Raw genomic sequence first — 19,505 nt, 5'->3', positions numbered from 1 at the left:
ATATGGAAGCAGATGGTTTCAACAAATCACCACATGGGATTCATTCCCTTTTTATCCCAGAATCAGAAAACACACCACTTCATATGACCTAAGCCATGATAGCTGATTTGTGTGACTATCAGATATTTGACCGAGTGACTTCCTTTCTTGGATGATCAGTACTATGGTTCCCCTTCTGTCCCAGACACTCTTTGGCCATTCTATTTTTAACCTTCTATAGATCCCCAGGATGAGCAGGAGCGGATGGAAGAGAGGCTGGCTTACATTGCAGATCACCTTGGCTTCAGCTGGACAGGTAATTGGTGTGACCCAGGCTTTCTACAGAGACAACCATTTAAAGATCTTTCCTTTCTCTCCTTTGTTTTTCTTGAGGAAGATTGTACGGAGTCGTGCAAAGAAAAATCTGACTGCAACAGCTAATAGCACAGCCTGAGCAGATGGTTCTCAGCAGGTTCTGAGGTTCAGAACTTGAGATCTGAAGAGGGAATAAACTCATCTACCCAGCCCCTTTTATATAGTTAGCTAAGTTTGGGGGAAATGGCTAGGCTTCAAACATTCTTAGATTCAATTTTATAGTATTTCGTTTGTGTTTTACTGAGACAGGTTCTCACTCTGTATCCCTGGCCAACCTGGAACTTTCTATGTCACTTAAGCATATCTAAATTCATGTTAATCTCCTTCTTGCTCCAGTCCTGGGAACACAGATATAAGTTACCATGCCCAGCAATTTCCATAGCATTCAAGATTTCACCAGAGGGGCTTCTTTTCGATGCTTGACATCAGGTGTCTTTCACAGTAAATAGTTACTAACATATGCTCTGGGTGAATGGTAAAATATATATGAGGGAGATGGTTCACTGACCTTTTTTTTTTTTGAGGTAGGGGTGTTGAAGCATAGAGTATATGTTCGGTGAGCTATTAAAAGGTGAATTCTAAATCAGTACTGTTATGTACAAATACTGATTTACAAATTTAAAATGTATTTCTCATCTGCCCATGACTTAATAGTAGGCAACATTGTAGCCTTGCTTACTTTCCTATTTACCATTTTTAACTCTGATGTGTTTCTTTATGAATCACTTGATATGTTTCACTGAGACAAAGGGTATAAAGTTACTACTATCCCATGTTTCTTAAATATTTGGTAATAAATAAGCATTTGTTCTCGAAGATGATTGATAATTTTGAACAAATGACTGGAAGCAGTAGGAATAGCTATTTTCTAACTTTTAGTAATTTTAGAATAATATTGAAATACTCACCAGATGTTTACCTGGAGGATTTAGAGGAAAGACTGATACCAAAATATCTCCAGTTGGCATATCAGAAATTCATTATTTTCCTTGAATATGTATGCTTCCATACACATACTAAATGTGGGAGGTATAGAAAAATTGGTGAAAATGTAAACCTTATAACCAAACATAACAAAAGAACAAAAATGAAATAATCTCTAAAACAGAATTACTAGATCAAGAATATTTTTAATATTGAAAGATATCAGTTAATAGAAGTGATTGCTTTATATACAATGGTATATACACATTAGAATAGCATGCACAAGCATCAAGTATTCATATAGAATTTTAATAGTAGAATAAAAAATCTTTAGTAAGCAAAACATTTGAGACAGGGTTTCTCTATGAAGTTCTGGTCGTACTGGAACTCACTATGTAGACTAGGCTGACCTCGAACTCACACCTGCCTCTGCCTCCTAAGTGCTAGGATGGACATCGCTATGTCCAAATGAAGAAATTGTTTGGCTTCTACCCTACACAAGTTTAATGCTTCCAAGGCCTTTCCTTTATGCACATCAAATCAAGAAAAAAGTTACTATAAGTTACCTACAACAAGTGTTTGTATTCATTTCCAGAAATGGGATTTATAGGAGTTAAAAATTCATAAAAGTTAAAAATGCTCTGTTTCTCCTGTTTTTCAGTCATTTATTTTTCATTATCTTGGTTAAAAATATCAACAAGTGATGATGGTCTGATCTTCATTCACATTTTTTCCCTTTACCCTTACTACTTCTGCAATGACACTAATCAATTTTATATCCACTTTTAAGGGAGAGTGAGACTGAGCGAAAGTGAGAATTAGTTAGTTAGTTAGTTAGTTAGTTAGTTAGTTAGTGTTAGTTTATCAAATTTGTATGTGAGTCACTGCTAATTCAAATTGCTCATAGCAGAAGGCCATATATTACTTACACATCAAGAAACAAGGTATTGAGACTGAAACCTGAACTCATTGTGTTGATAATGCAGGCTTTTGTTATTGTTCTAGAATTAGCAAGGGAACTGGATTTCACTGAGGAGCAAATTCACCAAATTCGAATTGAGAACCCCAACTCCCTTCAAGATCAGAGTCATGCACTGCTCAAGTACTGGCTGGAGAGAGATGGGAAGCATGCCACAGGTAGGTGGGAGACTCAGGTAGAAGTGGGTCACCCAGTGATCCCACTCTTAGAAAATCAGCAAGAGAAATTGTCAACAGTCACCAATTTTAAGAACCATGTCAGCGAAGGAGAGCAAGCTGCTATCAGTTTTATCTTGATCCCTGAAAAATCTTGCATTACCGTATGTTTGTGAGCAATATAAACTACTTGGAAAGGATATCAGCTGCCAACAGAAAGTTCACTGAGACCTAACAGTTTCAAAGTATTGGTTAGCGGGCACAGTGTGTAGTTACTTATGATAACGTCACATTCCTGTTCACATTCCTCTCTAGTAATTTAGGTGTGTGGGGGAGGGGAACCAAATGGATACTCTATATGATGACTGATATTATGATCTCATGTGGACAAAAATAAGAAATGAGATGGACCACAGCGGCTGCAACGTTCAGTGCTTTCTTTCACCTCTCCATGAAGATCTTCATAGCCAATCCTGGGTTTTTGTTGTTGTTTGTTTGTTTTTGTGTTTTTTGTTCTTTTGTTTGTTTAGAAACAGAAGGATACTTGAATAAACTTGAAAACAGATAATCAATAAATACCTTTTACATAAATATTTTTCACACTGTATTTGAGATATACTTGAAGTCTTTATGTTTACCTAGATTCCAGTTTGGGCTGTGTTGTGGTCCTGTCTGGCAACTCTGCCTTGAGGGTCTGTAGGGTACAGGCTGTGTGCGTCACTGTTTGCCTGTTTACAAAGGTCCTAGCTAGACTTTGCCAGGTTCTTATTTGAATACCAAGAATGTAGTAAAGCAACCGAATGAAAGAAATCCTAAAAAGAGCACCTCTGAGTTGTAAGGACTGCCTCTTCTCCAATGTCTTAGATACTGTCCTCATCGAATGCCTCACCAAGATCAACAGGATGGACATTGTACATCTCCTGGAGACCAACACGGAGCCCCTCCAGGAGCGCATGGGCCGCACTTATGCAGAAATGGAGCAAACCATTACGCTGGACCACAGTGAAGGTCAGGTGATGTTTCTTGGTGATAGGGGTTAAAACGAAAGCTGGACCTACTGCCTTCATTTTTTTTTAGGCAACAAACTACAGCCTTTGGCGATGATGTGTTTGTTTACATGCCACCTCAGTTCTCTCTCAGCCCATGGTGGCCCCCTGTTCATTCTTCATTGTCTCCTTGCCATAGGTGGCCATCCAGTTCTTTTTTTCCTCAGTTCCTTAGGGAACACTTTTCATACTGACACTTTTAAAATCTACTTTAACCACCAAGTTTTATATTTTGAACAAACACATCATAACCAGTAGCTATGCAGTTTCTAAGCATCACAATATTTAAGCATCCTGCTTCCTTCTTCATTTCTGAACCAATAATTCTTCATATGCACTGGAGCCTGTGTCCCTGTCAACTATAAGTATTCATTTATACTGAATTTGTTCTCACTTGTTCTTGGTCTCTCCCTCCTTCTCCACCCTCTCACGACTCTTCCTTTCCCTTTCCTCTTGGATTTGTACTTTCAGTTCTTCCTTCAAATCCTCACCATTTCTCTTCCTCTTATTTATTCTTACATGATGAGTTTTAACTTCAGATTTGCTAGAAACATGGGATTATAAGTAAATCTCCACATTTTCTACCAGAAGCTCTTCTAAGGTAAGGTATCTGAGTAAACACTCCACATTCCTTCCTGTCACAGTATACTACCTTCCCTTCTTGGCTAAAGCTATTACGTCTTTTCTGCTGATTCTCATCCTCTGTTAATCAAGGCCTTCCCTTCTGCAAGTATCCATTTGGCTCTTATCACTGGAACCATGTCTAAAGCCATTGAGACACACTCTTAAAAGTTCTGTCCTTGAAAGAAAACTAAAGCGAATAGCTCTTCTGACTCTAAGTTGCTCCTTCCCTGTGTCTGCTCTGTTTCTCTGTCCATTTTGTCTCTCTCTTCAAGAGAGAGACTGAGATGTCCTGCTTCGTCCCTTTCTCCTTAGATCTCTGGATACTACACCAATCCATCCAGTAATGCTTTCCCTATGACCAAATCCCCAGTGTTCAAGTTCCTTCACACCTGATAGCGTTTGATGAAAATACTTAATTTCTCTTTTTTCAACCCCATCTTCTTGCTTTCTTCATCTCCTCTCCATAACTTACCCACTGCTAGACCTCTCAGTGACTCATCATTGCTCTTGATGTAATGAGATTCCTTAGCCCTGCATACGAATGTCTACGTAAAAAGAGTACTGAACCCCAGTAGTCAGGATTCCTCTTACCATTTGAAATCTGTCACAGGAGATGCCTGCTCATCCTTAGGCTGACACTTTCTGAGGAAGTGCTCCCACAATTCTTTGGCACCTATGGCCCCATCACGACGCATCTTTCTCTGACTTCCTTATGCTCCTCTGTAATGAGCATGGTGAAGTCAGGCACCGACTCTTGCTCGTCTTTCTAATAATGGTCCCATAGCAGGGTGTGGAACATAATGGTCCTTACCCAGCATAAGTGAGACTCATGGATATTTTCTCCCCTGCAGGGTTTTCGGTACTTCCAGAGGAGCTCTGTGCTGTCAAGGAGAAGAAGGAGCAGGAGGCTTCCAAAGAAAGCGAGTCTAGTGACCACCCACCCATGGTCTCTGAAGAAGACATATCTGTTGGTTATTCCACATTTCAGGATTGCATCCCCAAAACTGAGGGGGACAGCCCAGCAGCAGCACTGTCTCCCCAAATGCACCAGGAGTTAGTTCAACAAGATTTCTCAGGGAAAATGCAAGACCAGCAGGAATACTAGTGAGTTTCAGCAAAAAAAGTCTGTTAAATGCAGCTGCAGAGAAGTAGCCGCTGTGACAGCTGTGACAGGGGGCAAGGCCTACAAGGGAAAGTTCCAGTCGTCTCACAGGGCTGTGTTGTAGAAAAACTAACAGTACAGATACATAGTTGTGACAGCGTTGTGTGACACTATTCTACCTGAGCTAACTTCTAGTTCTGTGACCTTGACCGATCCAAAAATGCCACAGATCTCCATTTCCACATCTAGATATCATGATAACTACACACGTGTGACTTATTTAATAGAATCAGAGGCCAGAGATAGTCCTGTGACTCACCTTTGCAGCGTACTCCTTCCAGAACACAACCATCACTTGTGGGACTCTTAGCTCGTCAGAATGCTTCCACATGGTGCCTCAGCAAAGCTACGTAGTATCTAAGCATTAAAACATCAGTGCAATGTAGATTGTGTACACAGAATGCAAGCCCATTAGTATGAGGTGGGATGGAGTAAAAAGTGTGGATAGAGAGGCATTGTTTACTTCCAAGGACCCTAGAGCATCATTCAGCTCAGATCTTTACCAGGTAAATGAATGAGCTGCCAGAGAAGCATGGCTATCCAGGAAGACGGGAGCTCAGAAGAAGCAATGTTAGGTGCGTCAAGAGTTCAGAACCCAGTATTTCCATCGCTATTGAGTGAGATCTGTTGTCTGGTCACTGAAACACGAGGAGAAGCAGACTTGAAATGATTTCTTCCTCTGTAGGTACCATCCTCTGTTACCTGCCCATAGACTTCAAGGGAGAACAGACAGGAAAGGTTAAAAAATAGAGAGACATGAAAAAGAAAATGGGGGAAGGCCAGGACCACCAGAGAGACATTCGGGGAATTTGTTTTCGGTGACAGGATAAAATACTGCTGGATAAAAGCAAGGAGCAGAAAAGGCTACGATGTTCTTCTTTAGAAACTGAGGTTTTAAAAGACTGTGTGGGAATTGCTCAAAACTGCTAGAAAGTGTCAGTGTCAACAGGTCCTTCCATCAAATAATAGACCTGCAATTTCACATCTTTCTATTTCTAATTACACTAACTACACTAACAAAGGTTTATTCCATTCTGATAACTTCTTGCTTGCTTCGAAAGCATCATTTATAAACCTTTGTTACATAAACCTCTATTTTTCACATTTATACATTTGTGTGTGTGTTTGTGTGCACTATGTGTGCATACACACATAGGATCTTGGCTAACACAAAGAGAAATTTCATTTTCCTTTCCAATGTTCTTTCGTCGTAAATTGGCCTTTTTGTTGCAGTGTGACCACACCAGGGGCAGAAGTAGAAGACACTCAGAAGGCCACAGTCATTCCTGACTCTCTTTGTAAGACTCCTGAGGACATCAGCACCCCTCCTGAGGAAGCAAAGCCTTGTCTCCAGACTCCAGTGGCTAGCGAACATGCTTCTCCAATTGTCCAAGAACCTGAGGAGGCTTCTGAGCCCAAAGAGGAAAGTTCTCCAAGGAAAACCAGCCTGGTCATAGTGGAGTCAACAGACGACCAGCCTCAGGTCTTTGAAAAATTGGATGGTGACGCTGCTTTTCAAAAGGTTAGGCCTTCCTTCCTGGGTGAGCCCTTCCTTACCTATGACAAAGTTACACAGCTTCCTGGTTTCTCTTTCTATTGTTTCTTTTTTGTTACATTTTGTATTGTTTTTTTGTTGTTGTTGTTGTCTTTTTTTTGTTTTTTATTAACTTGAGTATTTCTTATATACATTTCGAGTGTTATTCCCTTTCCCGGTTTCTGGGCAAACATTCCCCTCCCCCCGGTTTTTAAGTTCTAAACTATAATGGTTTATCACATAACTTAAACTGGACATGGAAAACCCCTGAGAGCTAATAAGTCTAGGGAAAATGGTATACAGTTCCAATGTTAGCTGTTGTACTGGGAGCATCATGGGAAATTTTGAAAATTTACTGGAGTCATGTGAGACAGTGGTGATGGCGATGAGCAAATCTGCTGAAAGAGTGCCAGCGTGATTCTGGGCCTGCAGGCTGTGAGCAAAATGAGTGTTTGCATTGACACATCTGGGGTGGTTAGTACCCAAATGCTCTTCAGTGCAAATGGACAATTGTGTTAAAAAAAGAAATTAGTGTGTGGGGGGTTAGGTTTGTGTGTTTATATACGGTGTACACAGCACAATGATGTGTGGAGGTCAAAACTAGTCCTTTCCTGCCCCCTTGTGGGGTGTGGAGACCCAGGTCAAGTCTGTCCAGAAGTGCCTCTGCTGGAGAAATGAACCATCTTGCCAGTGCACTTTGCCAGTTAGGGTTCCTCAGATTGGTCTTAGTAATAACTTAGAAAAAAAACACTGTCCCTAAACCTGTTGTCATCTTTTGTTGTCCAAATGCCTGCCAGTGGCCTGAGAGTGCACTATGACACGTAGTTTGTCATAAGAGAATTTTAAAGTTGTAAGCAGAGGTGCAGGCCATCTTAAGAAATGCTTTGAATCCAGAATTCCCCAAATGTGGTCTAGATGTCCACAGACCTCAGCACTGGCTGAGGAGCTTGCTCCTCCTCACAACTCCTCTCCCCGGAGAAGCCTGGAGAGCAGACTGAGCAAATCCTAATGTGTTTCTCATTAAGTTAGAAATTGCTTTCCTTTGAAGAGTGAGAGTTTTAGACATTTTGTGTTGCGAGATATTTTTTAAAGACATTATTATAAGGCATCTAAGCATATTGCCGGGCGGTAGGTTCCTGAATGTATTTAATGTATAATCTGGTTTTTAACTTGGATGTTTTCCTTTCAAAGAGAAGGTGGCAGAGCTATAACTTGGGTATTTTGAAATGTATTAAGCTAGTCGAATGTATTCCTTTCTTTCGAAAACAAAACCAATGTCACTTCAGGCTGAGCATAGGAGTCCGTGCCTGTCATCCCAGGACCCTGAAGTCCCAGGCAGAAGGGTCATGATTTTAAAACCACCCTGGAGTAGACCATAGCAAGATGCTGTCAAAACACTTGGAAGGGAAGAAGGGGAGAGAGCAGAAAGAGGAGGGGAAGAGAGGGGAAAGGATGGAGGAATAAGAGTGGAAGGAGGGAGGAAGTCATGGTCCATCGGGAAGAACTGAAAGTTATGACTCCGAAGACATAGTTTCTGATCTAAAATTGTGTTCCTAGCCTCGTCTCCGGCTTTGGATCAAACTCTTAAATCAGAGTATTATCTGAATTTCTTTGAAAAACTAATCTAATATAATTCAAGGCCTACAAATTTTTTTTTAAAAGATTTATTTATTTATTATATATAAGTACACTGTAGCTGTCTTCAGATACACCAGAAGAGGGCATCAGATCTCTTTACAGATGGTTGTGAGCCACCATGTGGTTGCTGGGAATTGAACTCATGACCTCTGGAAGAGCAGTCGGGCGCTCTTAACCGCTGAGCCATCTCTCCAGCCCCAAATAGTGGAGGTTGCTTTTTTTTTTTGGTTCTTTTTTTCGGAGCTGGGGACCGAACCCAGGGCCTTGCGCTTCCTAGGTAAGCGCTCTACCACTGAGCTAAATCCCCAACCCCAAGGCCTACAAATTTTGATGCCAGGAAAATGTACCATTAGCTAATATCTCCAGGAAATTCGTCTTACCTTCAGAAAGCTCAGGTACAAGTATGTACTGCTCCATGTGTGGGATAAGAGCTCTATTCTGGACCTCTCAGGACTGGCCCACAGATCCAAAGTGTCTACTGTGTGACTTAGGCCCTGTGTTTGCACCTGGCTATTTCCCAAGAACAAAGACTCATGTGGGAAGCATGTATCCTTAGGACCAACTTTGACAGTCAGCTTTTCCAACAGCTCTCAGGTTGCAGAATTTCACTCTGATTCTGGAAGCAATGAAACTGCATACTTGTTGAGGCTTGAGATCAACACACACGCCTTTTTTCCCCCAGCATAAAATTTCAGAATACGATATGGACGAACACGGAAACTAATAGTAAAGACATTCGATAGCAAATTAGGCGAAACAATGCAGCCACACGTGGTGACTCAGGTCTGTAAACCTGTCATTTGGGGAGTCTGGGACAGGATGAAGGAAAGTTCAAGGTCAGGGTGGTCTCCCAAGTCAGATCCTATCTCTCGAAAAGTTTTGGTTAAATATTTTTAAGAGCAAAGCAAAACAACAAAAAACAATGACTCTTACATGCTTCCACCAGGAGCTAACAGAGGAATTAGGGGAGCTGGAGGCCAGCTCTGATGAGGAGGCCATGGTAACTACCAGGGTGGTCCGACGGAGAGTGATCATTCAGGTATCCACTCTTACGTTACTGCACGTCATCGGGACAGCTCTGTCCTTCACTAAGTGACCCAGAACAACAGAGGCTGAGCATGCTCTGTAGGTAGTGCATGTGTGGAAGGTGGCTCCTATCTTTCTGCCACGTATATAAGGGAACGCAGAGCCAACGATGTTTGCAGCCTTCCTCCTAGAGAGCCGGCGCGCAGAAGAAAGATTCGGCTTTTTGGCTTTCACCTGTCTCTCCTCCTGCTTATTCATTTTTGTTGGTTGATTAACATTTACCTAACTTTGCTCAGATCCTCCTACGCATGACGTTTTTGTAATTTTTTTTTAATCCACCTGCTTAATTGTTTTAATTTTTATTAATCAAACTGACAGGATTTTGCATCTCAGCAATACTCGACATGACGTCTGTCTGGTTTTTCTAACATTTCTCACATTAAAACCACTTGGCTGCAGCTCTTCGGGACAGCGCCAGAGACTTGAGTAACACTTTTCTCCTACTGTTTAGGGAGACGATATGCCTGACATTCCCCCAGAGACAGTCACAGAGGAAGAATACGTCGACGAGAACGGGCACACTGTGGTGAAGAAGGTACTGGCCAGGGGCTCTCTGTAAAGGGCTGACCCCACTCTTCCTTTTCAAATGCTATCCCTAGTGTGGAACCATAACTCAAAATTGAGATAGACTCATGAAATGTCTTTCAGGTTACCCGGAAAATTATCAGGCGGTACGTATCCTCTGATGGCACAGAGAAGGAGGAGATTACCATGCAGGGAATGCCACAGGAGCCAGTCAACATTGAGGATGGGGACAGCTATTCCAAAGTGATAAAGCGTGTGGTATTGAAGAGTGACACCCAGCTGTCAGAGGTGAGGCCACCCAGCCCCACAGGGTTTATTTCATAGAGAAAGACAAAACATAGGGGAAAAAAAGAGTGTTCATTCCTCCTGAATCTCAATTTTACGTGGCCATTATTCTCATTGCCTTTGTTCGATTATTTTCATCTCTATGCTGTGAATGCTTCATAGTTGATAAAAAATCTGAAGTCAAATTTTAGGATTTTTTTTTCTGGCCAGATGTGTGTCATAAAGAAATGGTGTCTAAGTGAATTACAGTGCTTGGGCCCTGTTGGCACACCAGCCTTCCAAAGGTCGTGTATTAGATACGTTTGATACTCAAACTTCTGCATTTTGGGGTCATCAACATTATATATATAAAGCATGGTCTGAAACTCCATGCTTTATAATTTATCACTTTCTGTTTCACTTCCTGTTGGAAGGCTTCAGACCACCCCCCCCCACACACACACACACACTGCTTCTCTTAGACACACAATTTGAAAGTCTTACTGTCCTACATCCATTCATATCTTCAGAATTGTATGACTATAGACCTGAGGCCATCTAGCCATCCCCTTTGTCTCTCATAACTTTTCAAGCTCTCCCTTCAGGGGTCGAGTTTATCTTGCAAAAGAAATAATTGTGGGAAAGAGATCAAGCCTAGGCTGCCAGTCTACACTGCACCTATTAGCTTTTTAGAAATTGGCTGGTAAGTTTTTACTCATGTGGCCCATTAACTAGCTCCGTGCCATGGCTGTGCATACTCAAAGGGATCAATTGATCTCTTCTTCCCAATTGCCACTTTTTAGAAAGCCAGTATTGTAAACATTTTATTTCACAGCACAGAAAATGTCATCATTTGTTCCATTTTATCCACTGGGAACTGTCTGTCACATGTCCTTCAATCATTAGGTGACTTTGTCCGAACCCAGCATTGTGTCTGGTACCTCACAGTTTCAGGCGGAACCAGTAGAAGGCCGTAGAGTCAGCAAAGTTGTTAAAACAACAATGGTTCATGGAGAACGGATGGAGAAGAGCCTGGGGGATTCTAGCTTAGCCACTGACCTTCCTTCAGCCAAAGAGGACTTTGAAGAGGTACAGAAAGAAGCATTGGTTCATTTTGTGTTTGTTTTCCTTTCGTGTCTCCTTTGTGTATGTTTCATGTGCATTTCATGGTTGCTTTGGGTTCAAAAAGAAAATCATTTGTCACTGCTTCATTTCATGCACAGATCCATGGACGGTGTTAGGGTAACACAAAAGACCAGGTTTCCTTCTTGAACAATTTGTGTGATGGAGTAATATTTCCTCATGCCAGTGGTATTCATTCGTGCCACCCCAAAGGGCTCTTTGAAACACAGACTGCTAAGAATCATTCCTGCTGAGGTGGGGTCAGAGTCTCCCGAGTTGGGGCAAGATTCTCTATGTCTGTCAAATTATAAAGCCAGCTGTTATGGCATAGGCTTGGACACTGGCACTGATGTGGCTAAGGCAGGGTGTCAGAAGTTCAAAGGTAGTGTATTCTACTAAATGAGTTCAGGCCAGTCTGGACCTTTTAATGGTAGTCTATAAATAAATAAATAAATAAATAAATAAATAAATAAATAAATAAGGAAATATATACTAGTGCAGAATGGGTTCCCCTGTTAGAACTTATCCTTATTAACTAATATCCTCAATGATGAGCATTAAAGAAAAATTAAGACACAGCCAGAACATGTCAAATACAGAGGCTAATGCAGTAAACCACTGAACTGAGAATGGGATCCCCATTGAAGGAATTAGAGAAAGGACTGAAAGAGCTGAAGGGGCTCGAGACCCCATATGAACAACAATGCCAACCAACCAGAGCTTCCAGGGACTAAATCACTACCCAAAGACTATACATGGACTGACCCTGGGCTCCAACTACATAGGTAGCAGTGAATAGCCTTGTTGGGGCACCAGTGGAAGGGGAAGCCATTGGTCCTGTCAAGGTTGGACCCCCAGTGTAGGGGATTGTTGGGGGGGTGGTAATGGGGCGTGGATGGGGAGGGGAACACCCATATCGAAAGGGAGGGGGAGGGGTTAAGGGGCTGATGGACAGGAAACTGGGAAAGGGAATAACATTTGAAACGTAAATAAGAAATACCCAATTTAATAAAAATAGAAGTAAAAAAGAAAAAAGAAAAATTATATTTATTTTAATTTTAAGAGCGTTTGTTGTTTAAATTCTGATCCTTAATAGTTAGGAAAAAGCTCTTTAGTGGCAGAACCACAGACTTTCAATATGATTACAAACTCCAGGAATTCTGGAAAACAAAACAAAGCCAATGTTTTGATTAATGGCAAGCTAATTTGACTCTGCATAATCTGGCTTAGATTTAGAAAGCAAAGGGCAGGAGCTGCCACAAATCTGGTAGAGCATGAAGGCTTCTTATGCACTTATAAAATATTCATTCTCCGTGAATGAAATACACTGGGCCTGATTATAGGATGCAGCCTTTGGTTTCTCTGAGGCATTAATGAAATGCAGTGAATATCAGTAAATACTAAACTATCTCAATCCCAAAACACATCTGCTCTGAGGGTTGAAGAAAGGATGACGGACAGACAGACATATACAAATGTCTACATTTAAAAAGATTCAAGTTAAATGCTGTAGTCTGTGGCCTCACAGTAGCCCAGTGATTCAGTTGTATTTTAGGGCACCCTCCTGGCCCTCACAAAGCACTGGGATTGATCTGCAGGTACTAGACCAACAATATAAGAAGGATGATCGTATTAACAGCCTTACTGAAGTAGGATAGTATATTTGCTTATTAAAAGCCAGTTTTCTTTAAACACTTTCAGTTCTGCACATCTGACTTGTTGGATGTTCAAAAAGTAAATTCTCCAGTCATACACAGTAGAATGTTTTTGGTTTTGTCTCTGATCATGTCCTTTATCATTCAGCTCTCCACAATCAGAAGGGGTGTGGTAAAACAAGGAAGTCATTTAAAGTCAGTCGGCATAGATGTTAGTTAAAAGCTTTTGATGAGTAGTATAAAACTATTTGTGACACCAGTGGAATTTTAAGGGGATTGTTAAATAAAACTCAATACCGATATGAGCCCATAGGAGTTGTCATTTGTCCCATCAGATACCTCTTTCTGTATCACCACAGTTAGTCAAGAAGTAAACTGTTTTACAGTTTCTGGTCTAAGAGTCAAGTCTTGTTTTTTCTTTTTCTTACCTCAGGCTTTGGGTTACACAGGTAGCCACATGAAAGTCCACTTGCCCAGTTTAGTAGAGAATGAAATCCTGAAGGAGGATGGATCAATAATTAAGAGGTTTGGGTTAGCATGGGGTGACGCTTTGCCAACTAACACGATACAAACGGTTTCTAATGTTAGAAAAGGGCAGAGCCCTTCTGAGCTGCTGACTGTCATATCTGACAAGGCACAGATCAGGCATGAGTGTGTTGCTCCCACAATGTCCACTGATGCCTTCAAATTAATACTGAGACATAACAACATACAGTTTGACTTTCTGGATTCAAGCAAATTGCCCGTATAGTCAAGAAGGTGGGGTGTACCACTGGCTTCGTAGATTTGGAGATTATGTGAAGAGAAATCTAATCAATGGCGCACTGATTAGCTTGGCAACTAACTAAAACCAGCTCTGTCTTCATCGACTGTGGCTCTGGATAGTGCCTGCTTTTCACTAGTAACAAATTTCATTACTCTGCATGTGAGTGGCAAGAAATTAGAACGTACGCGTGATGCCCTAGATCCTGATCGTACTGAGTGCTGTGGAAAGCAACTTTGGTAAGAGTTGTGCAAGTACTGAGCAGCCTCTCCCACGTGTGTGTGTGAAAGGGAGCTAGCTGTTAGGCATGGTGACCTGACCGCTGCATCTCAAGTTCAATGCCTGAACTGGGCTTTACTTCTCTGTTTGTTCTCACTTCTTTAGTTCTCTGGCACCATTGTAAGCATCAGGACTCACACAGATCTCTCAGCCTCTCAGTAAAAGATACAATGGGAACCCAAGTTATTACTGTGCTTCTCATCTCATTGAAAAGAGCAGAAAGATCATCATTTATAGTACTCTAGGGGGCTATTTTAGGTTTCTGGAACATAATAATTAGAAGAACAAAATTAAAGGTTCTGTCATATGCTAACCCTCTGCTCAAAAGGGAGAAACAGTAGCAGCTATGAATTTGGAAGAATGTAATTGCTCTCCTAGAACTTTTAAATGCCGTATGAATTAAGGATGAAATTGTCTCTGCTGTTCTGAACATTTGACTCTTTTGTCCAATTGTTCAGACTAAACTATAAAGTCCTCCCAAACCCTGGCATTCCAGGATCTGTGAACCAGAATAGATTTGGGGAGCAGTTGACTCCCTGTGTCTTTACAGTAGTAGACACAAAGCCAACGATAGAGACAGACACCTTGCGTTCACCCTGCTAGAGAGTGTGGAATTCTATGGTGTATAACACTTCAGTTATCATATGATATACATCTGTAGAAAACTAAAAAAGGAGAGAGAGAGAGAGAGAGAGAGAGAGAGAGAGAGAGAGAGGGAGACGGAGACGGAGACAGAGACAGAGACAGAGACAGAGAGACACACAAGCAGACAGGCAGACAGACTAGGCTATAGGCCTGCCCTGCAAACCAGAGCTATGAGGCTTCTCCTAACCTCTACAGAAAGAGGCCGGTATTTGCCTTTTGTGGAGTAAAAGAAGCAGCCATGATGGTGACCACCAGAAATACACAAGCTGATTGCATCCACAGCAATCAAGTTTGAACATTCCATCAAGAGGAACAAATGTAGATATGCCATCAAATGAAAAAACACAAATTACATGTTATCTACTAGAGTGCGAGATTTGGAGAAAGGGAGAAGGAAGCAAGGAGTAAGTTTTTAGAATCCAGGATCATCCCAGTGAGTGTTTCCAGGTTTGACCATGGTCAGAACTCTAGCTTCTAAACACTGGGAATTCATAAGGAAAATGCTGGTCCTTCTCTATTGATGGATTTGAAGATCCTCTCTGCTTCTCAGTAAAAGATACAGATATGGACCCAGGATCAGGAATCCCAGTCCCTTATCTAATGCTTTTAAAAAAAAGTGAGATGTCACTAAAATCCTCTAAAGTCAATTTTTCTTTTTTTTTTTATAACTATGATAGTACATAAAATATATTCAACACATATTTGTGGTTGAAGCATTATTCTCACAGGTAGAAAGCAAGAAGAACACAGAAGGAACAAATTGTAGTATCATTTTCAAGTGGGGAATCTAAGAAAAGAACTGTATGTAATAAAACAGTAAGTTACAGCATCTTTTCTCAAGAAGCTCCTTTCAAGGAGACAGGGAAGGGAACACTGCTCACTGGCATGCAGGGATGCACAGGAGTTAAGCACATGGAGGTCCTGAGGATACACAGGAAGTGTCAGCTCTCAAGTCATATCCATTTTCTTTCCCTCCCTTGTCAACTCCTGGGGAAGCTTCAGAGGCCTTCTTGTTGGTAGATAGAATATTGTATATTGGTAGAATATTCCAGTTTTTAAAGATCTGGATCTCTTGGGAAGGTTCTAGTAAAACAAAATTTGGGCAAAGTTCAGGTGGGAAGTGAGTAGATTTTAAGTAGTTTTTCTGATCATGCCAGTGGTGCCTGTGGGATCGTTATTTCAGAGTAGACAAGAATCTTCCAGATCCATGCAGCTCAACCAAAATATGAGTCATGGCCTGGCTTCTCTCTGAGAAAATAAAACGAAGGCACAGAGTCTTTCACCCAAAGTTTTTCTACAAGATGAAAAAATAATCAGTATTTGTTCCAAAATATAATTTTTAGGGTTTTGTGAGTCCTTTCTGATGGGAGAGGCTCATTTATGAGAAATGTGAGAAACATATCTGTCCTTAACAATAGAAGGAGATGTAGAGGTGAGACAGGAAGTACATGGGGAAGAAAGAGCCTAATAATCTTGTCTGCTTCCTGTAGGACAACAATGAGTAAAGCCAGGACACAGAGGAGGGCTGTGGTGAAGGACCAGCAGGGGAAATGCATCAACTTGGAGCACCTGGAGGATGTTCCCGGAGCACTGGACCAAGACGACCTCCAGCGAGATCTCCAGCAACTCCTTCGGCATTTCTGCAAAGAGAACACAAAGCAAGAGGCCAAATGAGGAGCTGCCCAGGTCTCACCAGAAACCACAAACCCACTCAATATGCAACTTCCCGTTTCCACACAGGAGTGACTGAAGTGGCCTAATTACTGGGATCCCTGGACATTTCCACTCTGTGCAAACACACAGCATCTACTTTTCCTCCTTTCTCCCTGCCCCTCTCTAACTATAAGCTAATTTGTGACCAAAGATAGCATCCTTCATTCCGGATGCTGTATCCACTATTTTGAGCATCCGTGCTAACCTGGGAACTGGCACCTCCATTGTATGCTTCTGCTCAAGCTCCATGAAAATCCATTAATCAGAAGAACTTCACCTGCAGACTTCTTCAAGTGACAGGGGAATCCTTCCAAGGATATCTATGTATAATGTATATAGCTGAAATTCTCAGACGAACAACAGAGTAAAATTCAAACCACTGCCTGTCATAATTACACTGGGCACCATGGAATAAAAGCCTCTAGATATTGCTGAATGATGGTTAATTATGAGATTGCTAACACAATCGGACGGTAATCCAGTTCTACGGAAGGAACACTTCAGACCTAGACACGTCCTTAGGACTTCCAGAGTAGCCATTGCTCCAAAAGCCGTTGGGATCATAATCTTGAAGAAGGATCCCAAGGAGCGGTCTCTAGTACTGGTTGGCCATAGCCGTTGGCTCTCGGACTGCGACCCTGAGGGAGGGGGAGAAGGGCTCACAGGCAAGCAGATGGAAACGGTGAGGTATTCTGGTGCTAGAAGCCTCAGGGGTGGTGTTCTAGCACCTTCATGTGTCTTTGACTTTGGACATGTTGGCAGGGTATTTTAAAAGCTATAACTACTGTAGTTTTCCAGTGTTCATTGCTGCTTTAGCAAACCATGCTGTCTTACTGGTGGTACTTTCTTCTGGCCACTGCACTGTAGATAATTCATTGGAAACAAGATTTATGCACCACACAAAAGGTTAAATGCTGTCACCATGTTGGAGTGGTTTCTTTTCTCTTTTTTTTCCCCCCACCTCCAGGTTTATCTTTCCTCTAATAACCTGCATGTAGCATTAAACACACACACACACACACACACACACACACACACACACAGCCCTTCTTATCACACTAATGGTTTTCACTCTGAGTTTTCACCTTCTAGCCACGTCTGCCCTTCAGCTTGCAGACGAGATTGAGAAATCCTTGGAAAATTTGGTTCTGATTTTCTTTTTCTTTTTGGTTTATTTATTTGAAACCCAGACACCCTTGGAAACTGAAGTGCGTTTGTGTGACTTTCTGTTTGTTTCCGAGAAGGGCCAATGACAGTCTGAGTGATCCCCATGCCCTGTGTCTAATCCCTCTAGTGATTGAAGCTGTGTAGCATTTTAACATATATATATAAATATATTCACAAATATATTCATATAAACAGTATACGTTTTGAACCAGTTATTTGTTAAAGAAAGTTTATTCAATGAAGATGAAATTAAAAAAGAAAGAAAGAAAACAGTCTACCCCAGAGATTGAAAATTTTCCAGTCCTAGCTGGTTTTTTCCTGTGTGCAGAACTGACTCATTGCTTGGAATGTCAGACACAAACATGACAAATAACAGCACTTCATCTTTTTAAGTAACATTGCCAAGAGAAGAATTTTCCTGGGAGAGTGCTTTCCCATCAGCCAAATCTCCTGAGCAGTCCTCAGCACTAGCACTTTCTGGGGGTTGAGTAGAAACAAAGTATTCTTTGGCATCCAAACTGAGAGAGAGAGAGAGAGAGAGAGAGAGAGAGAGAGAGAGAGAGAGAGAGGCGGGTGGCAGCCCTTTGTGAGATACATGGTGGCCATCTTGTCAGACCTTCACCCGGAGCTCATGAAAAGCTTTTCTGTTGTGTTATTTGCAGTGCAGATGATGTCTGTGTGACAACATAATGGTTCTTCACTTTTTTTCCTTCAATTTTGATTTTTTTTGCTGTGTTATCAAAAACTTGAATACTGTGAGAAGAAGTGAATTTTCAGTTGATGAATCAGCATCTTGTTCCCATGGTGATAACACTAACTGAATATATCTATGAGGGCATGTATTAGTTATTGGAAAACCATACAACACTAACAGTACATAGCTGCAATGTTGTACAATGGCTGATTTAACTAAATAAAATGTATAAGTGTTAAGTGTGGCAGTGGTGGTTTGTCCTTCTTTATGACCAGTCTATTTTAGGAGAATCAGAGATTGTTAGATGAGGTCAATATGAAGCCAACAGAAATATATGAATTGCCTTTTTTCCCCTTAGTGTTTTTATTTAGTAATATTTGGGGGGAGGGCAGATGGTAGCATGCACTGGATTAGCTCACCACAGCCCCAAGGAACTTTTATTCTTACTGTTACTCAACTGGGCAACAAGGCAAATTTAAAAAAAAAAAAGATTCGCGGCTATCTAGCAAATGAAAAGTAGGAGCTTTTAAGGATGGGGGGAAGGGAAATGGGTAATCTGATCAGTAACGCGGAGGGTAAGGCCACAGGGATTTGGTCCATTTATATATAGTGACAGTAGTATAAGACAGACTTTGGGGATGACAGTTAACCCTGGGGTTTTCTTTCTTGTTTAGCAGGCAGAGAACAGGAAATTAAATGAATATATTCATTTGAAGGCAAGGCAGGAATATGTCAAGCTGTAATCTTTTGGAATGTTTGGGTTTTAAAAAGCAAAACAACAAAATTGCTTCATCAATCAGTGTGTGTGTGTGTGTGTGTGTGTGTGTGTGTGTGTATAAGTATGTATGACTATGTCTGTCTTGTTTGTCTGTATGTAAATAGTGTAAGGAAATGCTTAAAACTGAGTGAGTTTGTTTAAATCTCACTACAACATTAACAGGCCGGCTAGATCTGCGTTGTCTCTTGTCCATTAACAAGATCTTCTGGGATCACCATAACAGCTATGCCAAAAAAAGCAGAGTATTAAAGTTTGTGTGCCCTCACCCCGAGTAACAGTAATGTGTCCCTGTCAGTCACTTACTGTGCTTTCTACTTGCTGCAACTGGGTTTGCCTGGCACTGGACGTAGTACATTAAATAGCAAGAGAAAACACAGTGTAGTCTCACACTTATTGAT

General features: G+C 41.3%; 1 protein-coding gene across 51 annotated transcripts in view; it reads left to right on the top strand.

The window, feature by feature from the left end:
• Nucleotides 1–18,576, top strand: part of Ank2 (ankyrin 2) — a 575,390-nt gene extending 556,814 nt beyond the window's left edge. For 27 of the 51 annotated variants that reach the window (XM_087627845.1, XM_087627842.1, XM_087627837.1 and 24 more), the window contains 11 exons: nt 221–295; nt 2,284–2,415; nt 3,277–3,420; nt 4,934–5,186; nt 6,478–6,766; nt 9,363–9,455; nt 9,954–10,037; nt 10,151–10,315; nt 11,198–11,380; nt 13,502–13,593; nt 16,246–18,568. In XM_087627845.1, the coding sequence (XP_087483971.1) occupies nt 221–295; nt 2,284–2,415; nt 3,277–3,420; nt 4,934–5,186; nt 6,478–6,766; nt 9,363–9,455; nt 9,954–10,037; nt 10,151–10,315; nt 11,198–11,380; nt 13,502–13,593; nt 16,246–16,429 (1,694 nt within the window). In that variant the 3' untranslated portion in view covers nt 16,430–18,568. 51 annotated transcript variants of the gene reach the window in all.
• The last annotated feature ends 929 nt before the right edge of the window (nt 18,577–19,505 follow it).

Source organism: Rattus norvegicus, chromosome 2 (assembly GCF_021556685.1).
Source record: "Rattus norvegicus strain SHRSP/BbbUtx chromosome 2, alternate assembly SHRSP_T2T, whole genome shotgun sequence".
NCBI lineage: Eukaryota > Metazoa > Chordata > Mammalia > Rodentia > Muridae > Rattus > Rattus norvegicus.
This window is presented reverse-complemented; position numbering and strand designations above follow the sequence as displayed.